At 32.2% G+C, this 13,462-nt stretch overlaps 1 protein-coding gene across 1 annotated transcript; it reads right to left on the minus strand.

Moving 5' to 3' along the window:
* Positions 1-4,412: 4,412 nt before the first annotated feature.
* LOC127812558 (phosphatidylinositol 4-kinase gamma 4-like) lies at positions 4,413-7,501 on the minus strand. The gene is made up of 2 exons (XM_052352980.1): positions 5,373-7,501; positions 4,413-5,119 (listed from the first exon to the last, which is right to left on the minus strand). Exons 1-2 carry the CDS (start codon positions 6,738-6,740, stop codon positions 4,742-4,744), a joined length of 1,746 nt encoding a protein of 581 aa, XP_052208940.1. The 5' UTR covers positions 6,741-7,501; the 3' UTR covers positions 4,413-4,741.
* Between the last annotated feature and the right edge of the window lie 5,961 nt (positions 7,502-13,462).

A 13,462-nucleotide genomic window follows, 5' to 3' on the forward strand; every position in this document is an offset into this window, starting at 1 on the left:
GGAAGAAACACTGGCGACCGTTCACGACCGGTCGACAGCTCCTCACCATCTGTTGAGAGCTGCTATGCTGGATAAGACTCTCACCTCATTGCTTATTTCCCCTTAGCCATGCACTGGCCTACCGTTTTCGTATTACACATTTTTTTCCCCTCTTATTATAAGCTAACCTATTTTTACATATATACATAATCGTATGCATATGTACTCTCGATCCAAAATCCCAATTAGTTATTTCCATGAGTAATTACACAAGCCACTCATAGGGTCCCAATCCTAGCTTTTCATTAATACAGCTACATACTCGCCCTGGTAATTCATTTCTGGGTACTATACTTCCCTCAAAATTTTCTCAAAATATAATAAAATAAAATAATTTTCTCAAAATTTCAAAATAAATGTTTTTTTAATTTTCTATTTTAAGAAATAATTTTTCAAAATAATAAAAAAAACGCGTTTTTAAAAATTTTAAAACAGATATTCAAAATGCAAAACTAAAAATGAATTCAAACTTGAAAATTAAAACACGAAAGAGAATGCAACCTAAACTTTTGATTTGGGATAAGTTTTATACCTTACAGTGAATCATAACATACATCTTCTATTTTTTTGCAAGAAGAGTTAATTTAAGACATGTTCATACTCATTAGTATGAGTATGCAAACTTTGGCTCCATTTATTGAACAACCATCTTAGAGATTAGGAAGCGTTAGAGCTAACCCAACTATAAGGCCAGATAAGCGACTGCCTAAGCCCCCAATATTGAAAGGCCCAATTTCAAAATTATATATATATATATTTTTATTTTATTAATAATAAATACTTTATTAAAAAAATTAAATACAAAACACTAATTTTATATTCTCTTTCCCATGCTCTCTACCCAATTTTGTACCATTGTTCTGCCCAATTTTACAGTGTTCACAGTTTCCAATTCTTAAATCGACTCATTAAACCCACTTTTCACTTCCCTCTTTCTCTCTCTCAGACTCTCATTTCCCTTTCTCTCTCTCACTATAGCACTCAGCAACAACAACACATCTTTATTCTGTAAGTTATATTCTTCTCGCTCTCGACCCCTCTATCTCTCTCTTTCTCGCTTATTATCACTGTTGGGCTAGTTGTCGATGGTCACTTCTATTCTTCTTGCTCGCTTCAGTCTTCAAACTTCACCACTTTAGCAACAATAATAAGCATTTGTGTTGTTTGTTCGGTACGTGTTTTGATTTATTTTTTTTTTACTTTAACTTTTGTTATTTTTTAGGTTTTCTAAGTGTTCTTGTGTGGATTTTTTTTGGCTTTGATTTGTTGTGAACTTGTTGTTAGATACAAAAGTGGTTCTAACTAATTTTGGTGCATGAGTTTGGGGTGTTTAGTATTTAAATTAGAATCATTAGATACTATCCAATTTTAAATATTTTTTCTTTATATTTTTAGTGTTTTACATACTCATTTCCATTTGATGTAGCAAATTTGGGAGGTAATTGTTAGTTAGCATTTAAAGGTGAAAATATATAGCATAATTAACATTATATATGATATTATTAGAGTTTAACAGGTTTGTTTATGGATGATAAAAAACAAAAACAGCATATATATAATATAATTAATATTGTATATTTTCATTTTTTGTAAAAAAAAACATGCATTGTCATGGAACCAATATTGGCTCTACTGATTCAAACTACTTTTCAACAACATGATTGGCTCAACCTCATTTAATCAATTTTTTTTAAATAATTCAAACATAAATAATAAAAGAATATCCTCCTTATGTGACACTCATCATTTCTAAAAAAATATAGTTGAAATAATCGTATAAATAATAATAAAAAAGTTCACAGGTAACATCCGTCTATTGTGTAAAAATTAAATAATCTATGATTTAAGTCGTTGATTTAAGTTTAATTTTATAAAAACTGTCTATTGTGGTTTAAATTTAGGATTTGATATTTATTAAAAAAAATAGTTATTATACTCTTGTGATTTAAATTTTGGAACTTTGGAAGAGAGTAATGGTATCATCAACCTTCTTTGTCTATTGTCAATTTTTTTTTTTTGAATTCTAATTTATATTTATATTCTTCTATAAAATTGAATGCTATGATTCAATTGATTTTCATTCAATTAACACTCAAAAAATTATCTTGGTTCATATTAGGATTCAATTGATTTGATCATCGAGAAAAATCACTTAAAAAGTCTAATTTGGATTTTAGAAAAATTTGAGATTGCTATATACTTGGAGCTTATAAGATTTTTCAGGTGATCCTTTTTTTTTTTTTTCTCATTATTGGCCAAATTTATCTTTTTAATTATATCAGTTTAATGTTTTATTTTATTTCCTTCTATAAGAGAATAAAAAATGTATAATTTCTTGCTCGAGTTGCCTCGACTTTCTTAGAATTTCAAGAAAAATTAGTTTTATTTTTTTTATTTATTGTAATAGGTTATTTGACTTTTTTTTTAATCACTGAGATATTATATTTTAATTAAAAATTCTTATTGTTAAGAGATTATCGTATTTTATAGTTAATTGAACTTTAATTTTTTTTAATTTAATGAAATGATAAATTTTTCTCATAAAAATATATATTATTTATTTTTTTATAAAAAAATTAATACTCCTAAAAAGGGCTCAACAAATTTTTGTGTGTGTTGTAGCTGTAGACAGATTTCATGGCTAGCACTTAAATATAGTTGAGTTATCATCATGACTAGCCTTCCAATGTAGCATGTAATAATAAATTTTTGTTGTTTTGAAACACAAAAGCAGCCTATTATTTCGTTAAATATATCAGTATTGGTTCCTTGTACCATTCATCTTTTATGTTCTTTAATTTGTTTTTGGTGGTTTGGTGACTATTAAGTTGTACATTGTACTGATTATAAAGAGCCCTCTATAATTAATGTTATTAAAAAGGTATTAATAGACGACGATGTGATTCCTAACCAACCCAGTCAGCTAACAAGTTTTGGGATCCGACATTAGGATGAAAAAACTAAGGGCCTGGTCTATTTGTTGTTTTCAACTCGTTTTGAATTTTTAATTTTTCAAAATATTGAAAACGTGTTCTCTTTGTTATTTTCTGAAACGCATTTTTAAAAACAAAGAAAAAATTTGTAAAAGTAACCCAAAACAACAATTTTGTTATTTTGGATATTTTCAGTGAAAACACACCAAAAACACAAAAACACGGAAATGGTCGCCCCCTACCCCCAGCACTACGACTGCCCCAATCTCGTTCTCTCACTCTCTCTCTCTCAAGCCTCGGCCAAAACACTGCGACTGCCTCAACCATCTTCTCCGCCACCGCCTCTTCCCTTCCGAACTCCATCTCTTCTTTTTCGGCCATCGCAGCGTCTGCCACCGCCGCCTACGTCGTTCGCCTACGCTGCCGCTGCAAGTCATTCGCCTACGCCGTTATCCCTTCCAGATCTGTTGCGCCTCATCGTTCGCCTGCGCCGTTCCTCTTCTAGATCCGCCATACACGTCACCATCGTCGCCGCCCGCCATGCCCAGATTCGCCATCACTTGTTGCCATCGCCTCTTGCCCTTCCATTTCTTCCTTCTTTCTTCAGCAATTTCTTCCTCTGCCATTGCCCTTTCTCCACTCTCAATTTTTTATTTTAATTTTTTTTAATTATATTTTTAAAATTTTGAATAAATCAACATTTTGTTATTTTATGATTTATTATTAGTTTTAATCTTTATGTTATGAGTAATTTAAATCTCAAAATTAAGGTCAAAAATAATTTATAATTTCAAAGCAGACTACCAGTTATGGTTAGATCATAATTTTAAATATAATTTATAATTTTAATATATTATATATGGTTAGATTATTATGTTATATTTTAAATTTTTTGAATTAAATTTATAATTTATTAATAAATATTTATAACTTTGAATTAAATTTATTAAATAAAATATTCTAAAATAAATTTTCTCATAATTTCAAATAAACACGTTCTCTAATTTTCTATTTTAAGAAACAATTTTTTAGAATAACAAAAAGGAGGCGTTTTCAAAAATCTCAAAACAGACACTCAAAACATAAAATTCAAAATAAATTTAAAACTCAAAATTCAAAATTAAAATACAAAGACAACACCACCTAACATTTTTTCTCAAAACTGCGACTGCACGCGTTTTTTTTTTTTTTTTGGAAGAGTCACCTTCGCTTTTTGTACCATTCAAGAGGTGAAATTATCCTTAAGTCCAATGACCTCGTCATGCCTCAAAAACTTTTTTTTTTTTTTTATCACTTCTATCTACCCTTTGCCTTTTCTGACAACACTTTTACTAGGCTTGGTTTCACCGGTTATTCATGATAGAGGAATAGCCACGTCTAAAACCAGAGGGAAAAAGAAAAGAGAAATGGAACAACTTGAGACAATCTCTATCTCTTCAAACACTTCTATGTCTCTGTAATTGTCATACAGGATGAACAACTATGCAGCTTCTTAAACAATCAAACAACCCTTTCTGATCTGTAATATTTGATCAAGAACCAGTTTTCTTATTTATGATTTGGACTTCTGTTTGGTGCCTGAACATAATCCCAAGCTCACCAAAACAGTGGAGTAAAAAGAAAAAAGAGAACTGCCAGGCCCCCAAAGAGATCAATGGAAGCCATCCCCCTTAGGTAGTTAGTAATAGGTACAGTCCATCCAGAATGGACAGCTCATTCGATCTATACACATAATTACACGTACTTATTATTAATAGATCTAGTGAGAATTATTTCGCGAGCTTGTCGAGCTGGAAATCCAGAATCTGGGATACAGATTCGAGAAATGCAGCTTCACTCATACCTGGGAGGATGGAGTCGTGTGCCTTGCGAACAACCTCCTCGATGACAGATTCCTTGTTCAAGGTTTCTCTGCACATGATGCTTCCAATGGCGAAGGGAGTGAGTCCTCTTTCGGCCCCCTTCTTTAGAAGCATGGTAGAGATGCGTAATGTTCGGGCACATTCAAGGGGAAGGTCCCATCCATAGAACTTCAGCAACGCAATGTCTTGTTCAGCATCCAGAGATTTTATGTATTCCAGGGTTTCCGGGGAGTATGGTTGGTGGGCTTGGGGCCAATTCAACCAGTCGAAGGTGCAGTCTTCAAACTGCCAACAGCAAACAACAATCACAAGTCTTAATATCCCAGTAGAATAAGAGATGACAAATTTGAATCTTCCATCTTCCTATCATCAAATCCTTGTACAATGAGGTTCATTTGTTTTTGAATTAGTTTGGTTCGAGATATTTTATGGATAATACAAGCTGTCTTGATTCCTCCAGCCAAGGCAACTAAGTGTTGTTTTGGTGATATAAATTTATTCACTCCAATAAGCATAAACAAAAAGGAGCAGAACTTACAGTCTCGGGCAAACAGTATCCATGATCGATAGGAATAAGCACAATACGTCCTTCTTCCCCGTCCTTGCTCACAAGAATATTTCCGGCATGCCTATCTGCATTTGCGATTCTTACATCAAGCACACTGATCCTGTGGACATCCTCCACGGGGAAATCCCGAGGGCCCATGTCCTCACAACAGCCGTTATTCTTCATGAACATTTGTAGCGAACCGATCTTGACATTCTTTGGGGCACACTCGTAGCCATCCGGATGATTAAATCCACTGTGCAAGCATTGAACCATAACAGTAGGCGGCACACCAGCAAAACCAACCTCCGCGCTCAATAATGACCGCGGACCACTCCTTGGATGGTCTAGAATGTATGCTGCAACTTCCCTAAATGCACCTTCTCCAACTCTGGTTCCCCTCTTTAACCCTTCACCATTTATTGACAATGGCAACCCCTGAGGGTTATTGAGAGCATTCGGTTCTTCATCTATGGGCTTAAAGACGGAAAGATACTTGTCTCCAAGTGCATCCTGCATGAGATAAGTTCCTCCGGCGCCCTCAGATGATCTAATAGGCTGTTTTCCTTTCTCAAGTCCATCAAGTGTGGACTTGATCATGTCCCATATCAGAGGAGGCAATTCAATCTTCGGATTAACAAGAACTGGTTCCAAGAACAAGTCCCTAATTAGTGGCTTCCCAGGTAAAACTTGAACCTCCTTGGATCGGCTCTCTCCTCCATGTAGTCCATCAGTCCTCTCAATCCAGTTAGCTGCCACAATGGAGAGTTCAACATCTTTCTCCACCGGCTTGGTCTGGACTTTGGCAGATTTCTGGACTACCAAGTGAATCACAGCATCTGTATTGAAAACATCGTCAATAGGCCTCTGCTCCTCAAGCTTCTCGCCGTTGCAGAAAAGTTCTTGATCCTCAGGATCAGAAAAAGCCTTCCCTTTCTTAGCAATTAATTGCTTGAGATGACCAACATTTCTATGGCGATCAACCTGAAACTCAAATTGCTTCCCGCAGGCAGTCCTGACGGTGATGGTAAGGAGATCAGAAAGCCGCAGAATCAAATGCAGGACATTTCCCTCCGAAACGCCGTAGTCCTTAATACAGGAATCATTTCGTGCCAACTCCCTTCCCCCAAAAACTAGCTTCTGTTTCTTTACTACGAATCCTTTACATGTCTGGATCCTAAGTTTAACTGATGCAATCGAATCAGACTCCAACACCCTCATGGGAATCACAGAACCAGCGATGGTGAGGTAAATTACAATCGATTCATCGGAGCAGAGATCTAACCAGCTATTCAGATAGCCGGAAGATGGTACAGATTCTTCGAGAATCAAACCAGAAGCAACACCAGCAACAGACATTGCATGCTTTTTACCTTCCTCGAGAAATTCAAGACCCTTTTCTGCTTAAAATTAACTGAATTCACTTTACAACTTTCAGACAACTATACCAACTCAACAGTTGATAGGATTTACAGACGACTCAAGAACAGAAAATAAAGGTCTACCCCTAGCCCAAATGCATAAATCCTCAAGAAAACAACAAAAGTAAAGTCAATAACATGCAAGCATTTAAACCACCCATGGAATAATTAATTCTTTCCCCCCAGATTTCAAATAACAAATCCTAATTTACAGGGAAAGCCCTAGAATCACCAAAAACCTCCGAAATTAGAGGCCTCGAAGACGAAGAAGCTGGAATTCAGAGGTCGAGACTCTCAGAATCAAGAAACTTGAAACCGAAAGGGCCCCCTCCCTCCCGCTTCCAACCCACCCACCAAAAAGGTGAGCAGAATTGGGCAAGAGAGAACAGGGCACGGCGAAAATTTAAAAATGCTGGGAGAGATAATGGAGTGAGACAGAGGCGTTTTCCAATCGAGATCGAGTGAGTGGATCCTTACAAATGGAAAGAATCGAAGGCGAATCACCCGAAGGTGGTGAGTTAAATTAGGAAGATGTTGCGGAGACGACACAATTTTTTGGCTATGAATTCAGGACTTATCCCTTTCTCGAGTTTCCAAGATTAGGCAATGGCTTAGGCGATGGTGATTCAGTGGCGTTTCGTCGGTCCCATTTTCTCGCCGGCTTTGTGGAGAGAGAGAGAGCGGAAATGTAGCCGTTGCCTTTGCATGATGCTTTTGACCCGCCGTCTTTAACGGGCAAATGTTCAAACCGACGCTCCCCCCCGCCTTTTTTGAATTACGAATTTGCCCCCAATGATAGATCAATTAATTTAATGTGTTTATTAGTAAATATATTTTAAAAGGTCTACTTAGCTTAATGGACTTGTTTGTGTTTGGAGATCAAGGATCGTTGTCCTACTCGGGCCTGATGCTGGCATGTAGCATCGCCCGAGAGAGGAGGGAGAGGGATGTAGTCCCTCTAATATTGCTTGTGTCGAGTAACATAATATTATTATGTTGCTTGACACATATAATATAACACTTTCGATAGAGATTACATGTTTTAGTAGAATATATATATATATATATTTGGCGTTTAGATAGTAATTAATTAGAAGTGTAATTAGTGTTATACACATATAAGTAAAAAAATAAAAATAATAATTATTATGCATGAAAATTAATTTTTAAAATGAAATGTTTTATATAAAGGGTGTTTATACATCGTATTAGTTTCAAGTTTCATATTAACTCGAACCCAAATCATTTTTGATTAGGTTCATAAAACTGGACCCAAAACTGAACTAATAATAATATACATATTGGTTAAAATTACATATACTAATTTATTAATCTAAAAATTTTGTTATATGAACTCTAAAAAATATATTAACAATAACACTCAACAAATCATTTGTTGTTTGTATTTAACAATAAAATATGAAATAATATTTGTCATTTCAGCAATGAATCAATCTTAATTAGGTTTAGTTCTTTCGACTCGAAACGTTTTGACCTAACAACGAATTAATCTTAATCAAGTATACTTTTTTGGACCCAAGATTGAAGCGATATATTAAAAAAATTAAATTAAATTAAATCAATCGCATTAATTCAATTGGATTCTTACATCTACTCAAACCCATAAACACCCTTAATAAAAATCATCTTAGGCATAGCATGGTTGCTTGTAAGCTCTCTTGCCTTTAAAATTGTAGCTATGGTAACAAATCACTAATTAAATAACTATAAAATACCAAACTCGAATTTAAAATTTCAAATATAAATTTTCAAGATCTGAAATTAAACTAATTGTTTATTTTCATTTGGATGATTTATTTTCTAGGAAATATATAAAAAAAAAAATAGTGACTTTAGATCGATTTGACTATTATATTTTTTAAAAAATCAAATAAATCACTACATTTTTAGATTTGATATCAATTTGATTATTATATTTTAAAAAGTACTAAATAAATTATTCGACTCTCAAATTTAGAGACATGAATTGAATGTCCTGCTCTATGTGTGTATAGATTGTGACTGCATACGATTTTATCCGACGAGCGAAACAGGGAAAAACATCGTTCGTCCTCAAAACTAGTTAGGCGAAACTCGAAACTTGGGTTATAAATAAATAAATATATATATATATATATAGTGTCTTGGATGACCGCCCTTGCACAACTCATGCCGCTCATATTCTCGATTTCAACAAATGAGATAAATCGTAGATGGAAGGTTTATCTCACTGCGTAAAGTAAAAAATCGAACTCACAATCTACTAGTGTGAATCGCAATTTATCGTGATCCAATCACTTAATTTATGCCCTAAGAAGTATATATATATAGTGTCTTATTTGACATTTTACAAGATATAAAGGTCAATTTACCCGAGTTGAAATATAATAACTTATTTAATACTTTATCTTTTTTCTTTCTATTATTTAGCATCTTTATCGAGCATCCAAACGCCATATTTGTTTTTTTCTCTAATTGTTGTTCCATGTTTGTTTGTCGAACAAAATGGATACAGAGGCCGAGTCCATAGCCGTATGACTACTAGCTTTAGATTCCAAGCAAACATATCGCGAATGTAGCCACAATAACGCGCATTTGTCACTCATTTGGGATGCATCCAATGGCCTTCAACCTCATGCATCTACGAGAATAGCAATATTTTATTCGAATTTTTATACCAAAATAAAATAATAATCATATTTTATAGAAATAATAAAATATAAGAGACTCGCGACTCTCACAAATATCACTTATAAATTAATATGACACGCACAAAATTTATAATAATTTTATTTAAAATTAATAATAGTTCGTATTAGAACTAATAATTGTGAGCGATTTAATGTTAATTTTAAATAAAATTGTTATGAATTATTATTAATTTTGAGTAAAATTATTATAAATTTTATTAATTTATGTGAATTTTTAGTTAAATTTATTTGCAAATATAATACCAAAAATCTTTCGATGCAAAAAAAAATTTCCAAAATATTTGTACAAAAATTGTATAAAAAAGGTATTTTTTATTCAATTTATTATAAAGTAAAAAGTTATTAGATAAATATTTTTATACTTAATAAAATGATAGGAAGTTGACTTGAGGTTAATTTCTTAAAAATTAAAAATTAAAGGAGAAGTATTTGCATCCCTTCCAATACTTCTCCTTTAAAGTTAATTTTAGTTTAAATATAAAAAAATAATCAAATAACTTGTATAAGAGTTTTTAGTTACCTCGATCAGAGAGATGTCTCTCTATTTATAAAAATTAAGACTGATAAATAAAGAAATATTTATATTTTTCATAATTATTTATTTTTAATCTCTAGTCAAAGATTTTAAATATGAATTGACACATTATTGATGAATTATAATCCGAAAGGTACTTAGATAAGACCCCCAAAGGGCCTCCCGAGGACTACTATGTGGGGAGACTTCCTCTTTGGACTTCTTCCTCTTAGACATGTTTTGAACTTAAATTCACTTTCGCGTACACAATAGATATAGAATTGAGTAATTTTGTCATCTTTTTTCAAATCTTTACCTTTTCTTTTCTTGATTTAGGAAAAAATGGATAAAAAAACTAAATTATGCATTTTGCAAATTAACTTTAATCATTTTTTTATAAGTTTAAATTTTCTCTTTAACTTTACAATACCATTTTTCCCTTAAGAATATATTAACAATCATTTATTGTTTAATATCCTTCCATTTAATTCATGTTCTAGATAATTCATATAATTATAATTACAACTAGTGTTAGACCATTCAAAATTAGTTTAGTTAGGTTAGGTTTAGATTTATCTTCTGAGTTTAATCATTTCTTGATAAGATTTATTATTAAATAGGTTTATAATATTTTATCTTCAACTTATATTATTTATTATAAATACTTAGATTTGTTATATTACGAGTGTCAAACAACATAACATTTGATCGACGCAAATAAATTGAGAGAGCGAGGTGGGCCTATTGGGGGACCCACACATCCACCCACCCCTTGCTACTCGCTTTAGGCAACCCAAGCAACAAATTATTTTTTATAAATAGTGTTGTATATCAATCAAATTAGTTAACCATTATTCCATAAGTATATTTATTTATTTGGGTAGTGAGTGCAGGGTCCAGGAGGATTGTCCATTCATTGGATTGGGGCAAGGGGAGGGGGGGAAAGAAGGCAGGCTCCACTCAAAAGTGGTGGCAGCAACAAGGGGCATAATACAATGCTCTGCCCATTCCAATGCAAAAAAGCAAGTGCCTTTGTAAAGGCACATCAACAATGGATGTATATATACATAAATAAAAGGACAAAAACAAAGATGAAGTGCTTTGTGCTTCCATGTTCCATAAGAGATGAGTAGTGTGTGTGTATGATTCACCATGCCATATCAAAAGGGTTTTGGGAGCATGGGCTTACATTCTTTAGCTTTTCTTCTTTTTGGGGTTGCATATCCTTTTGAGGATTTGGTGTTTTCCACCCTCTCCAATCCATTCAAAAGCAAATAGAGTTATATATATATATATATATATATATATAAAAGAGTATTTTGAGAAATATCATACGAAAATTAAATGTAATTTAGTTTTTTTAATAGATTTGTATTCTCGATCTTGAAAAAGGGCGATGGACTAATCCACTAATGATATAATTTTAAATGGAAAAGCTAAAAGCCTCTCATCTCACATAACTTTGGTAACCTAATTATGGGTATGTTTAGTATTGTTGTGTTGTGAAAATAATGTTTAGAAATTAAGTGTGTTGATAAACTTATTAAAAATAAACAATAAATGTAAGTTCTGGTATAGGTTAATTTGTTTTCTACAAATATTAAAAAAAAACAGAAATCTCTTATTTTGCCTTGAAAACAAACAATTTATTTGTGTTTTTTAGAGAAGTTCTATTTTTTATGTGCTCAATACAGTAAACTCAAGTTCAAAACTGACTCATGAGAAAAAAACCCCAAAAATGAAGGCCCTGGAGGCGTTCTCGACTGACCTCTTGGGGGCTTTTATCGAGTATTATTGGGAGACTCTCGAAAGAGCCTTTCCCGAGTACTCTCATGAGACTTTCTCGGTTGTCTCTCTTATGTTCCATAAATACAATTTATGGGGAACCCTCCAAGTTATAATTCATTAAAAATGTGTCAATATATCTTCGAAATCTTTGTCTAAATATTAGGAATAAAAAATCTTGAAAGACATAAATACTTCTTCATCTATCGGTATTAACCTCTACAAACAAACAAGGAGTTATTACGATTGAGATATGCAAGAACTTTTATACAAATTATATGAATACTTCTCTATTTTTTGATTAAGACTAACTAAATATCGAAAGATTTGTACTAGAGACACCCAACACTCCTGATTGTATTCTATTTTATAGGTCTCTCGAAGACTAGAAATTCAAAACAAACACTCTCTCGCAAATATAAATTTATTATTATATTTCAACAACAATTTTAAAATCAAAATTGTGTTATATCAAGCACTATTTTTAGAATTCTTTTTTAAAAAACATTTATAATTTAAAATCATAGCAATACCAGACAGCTCTATATCATATTAAGGTCTATTTATATATAACAAATATTTTGAATTTTTCTATTCATATCTAATAATTGATTTTCCATTTCTGCCTAGATTTAATTTTCTTAAACAACCAATTCTCATCTGATTTGATATTCGAAGTTACTTATATGAATTCTAACTCTCCAATTTCACGGGACATCTAAAACTTAGTACACAAATCTTTTTTTGTTTTGTGAGATCAAAACAAGATTGTTTCTATATGTAATTTTATGTTTATTTTCTTTGAAAAAAAACTATTTTCACAACTCGAACTTATGATCTCCTAATCAATTTTTTCACATTTACAATATATAAATCTTTTATCTCATTATGCAGAATTAGCTATACCGTTTTAACTCTCTAGTCTAATATGACATTATATAATGGAAATGAATGAATAAAGCAAAGTATTTACACAATTATTGATAAAAATATAAGATAATGATTATTTGATATTCTATATAATCACGATTTGAGTCAAACTTATTATAATAAAATTAATAAATGAAATAGATCTTCATCTTATAAAGTAAAGATATTATCTCTAAAGTGAGACAATATATCAAAATTAAAATTAAAATTAATTTATATCTCAGAATCCTTATTAGTTAACGAGTTCTCTCCTATAAATAAGATTATCTCCATAAGGCTTAAAATACACAAAAAATATATATATATATAAAGTGTTGAATAATGTGAGTTGATCTTATTTGAAAATGTGGGTATTTGGCACTAAAGGTGAAATCCCTTACCTTGGGCGCCTGCAGCTCAATCCTCAAATTTCTGCAGGGAATTAAATCAAGAAACCCAAAGTGGGATTTGAATACGGGACCATTCACTGACTATATAGCAACTAAATCCATGATTTTTTGAGACCAACACATATACAGTCTTAATCGCTAGATTATGCCTGTGGGAGCTTGAGAATGTGGGTATTTAGATGATAATTAAAGTGTGATTTTCGTTGCGTGATTGCGCACCTGACCTAAGACGATCAAAAAAGCTGGTGGTACAACAAGATCCAAATTTCACAATTAATCAAGTATTTTATCTTTGCGATAGTGAAATAATACACTTGCATTATGTTTCAAA

This window comes from Diospyros lotus, chromosome 11, assembly GCF_014633365.1.
Source record: "Diospyros lotus cultivar Yz01 chromosome 11, ASM1463336v1, whole genome shotgun sequence".
Classification (NCBI taxonomy): domain Eukaryota; kingdom Viridiplantae; phylum Streptophyta; class Magnoliopsida; order Ericales; family Ebenaceae; genus Diospyros; species Diospyros lotus.

Coding starts and splice junctions, on each gene's coding strand:
- LOC127812558 (XM_052352980.1), bottom strand. CDS start 6,740: ATGTCTGTTGCTGGTGTTGCTTCTGGTTTGATTCTCGAAGAATCTGTA. Junction 5,120..5,372: donor GATACTGTTTGCCCGAGACT/GTAAGTTCTGCT, acceptor TGCTGTTGGCAG/TTTGAAGACTGCACCTTCGA.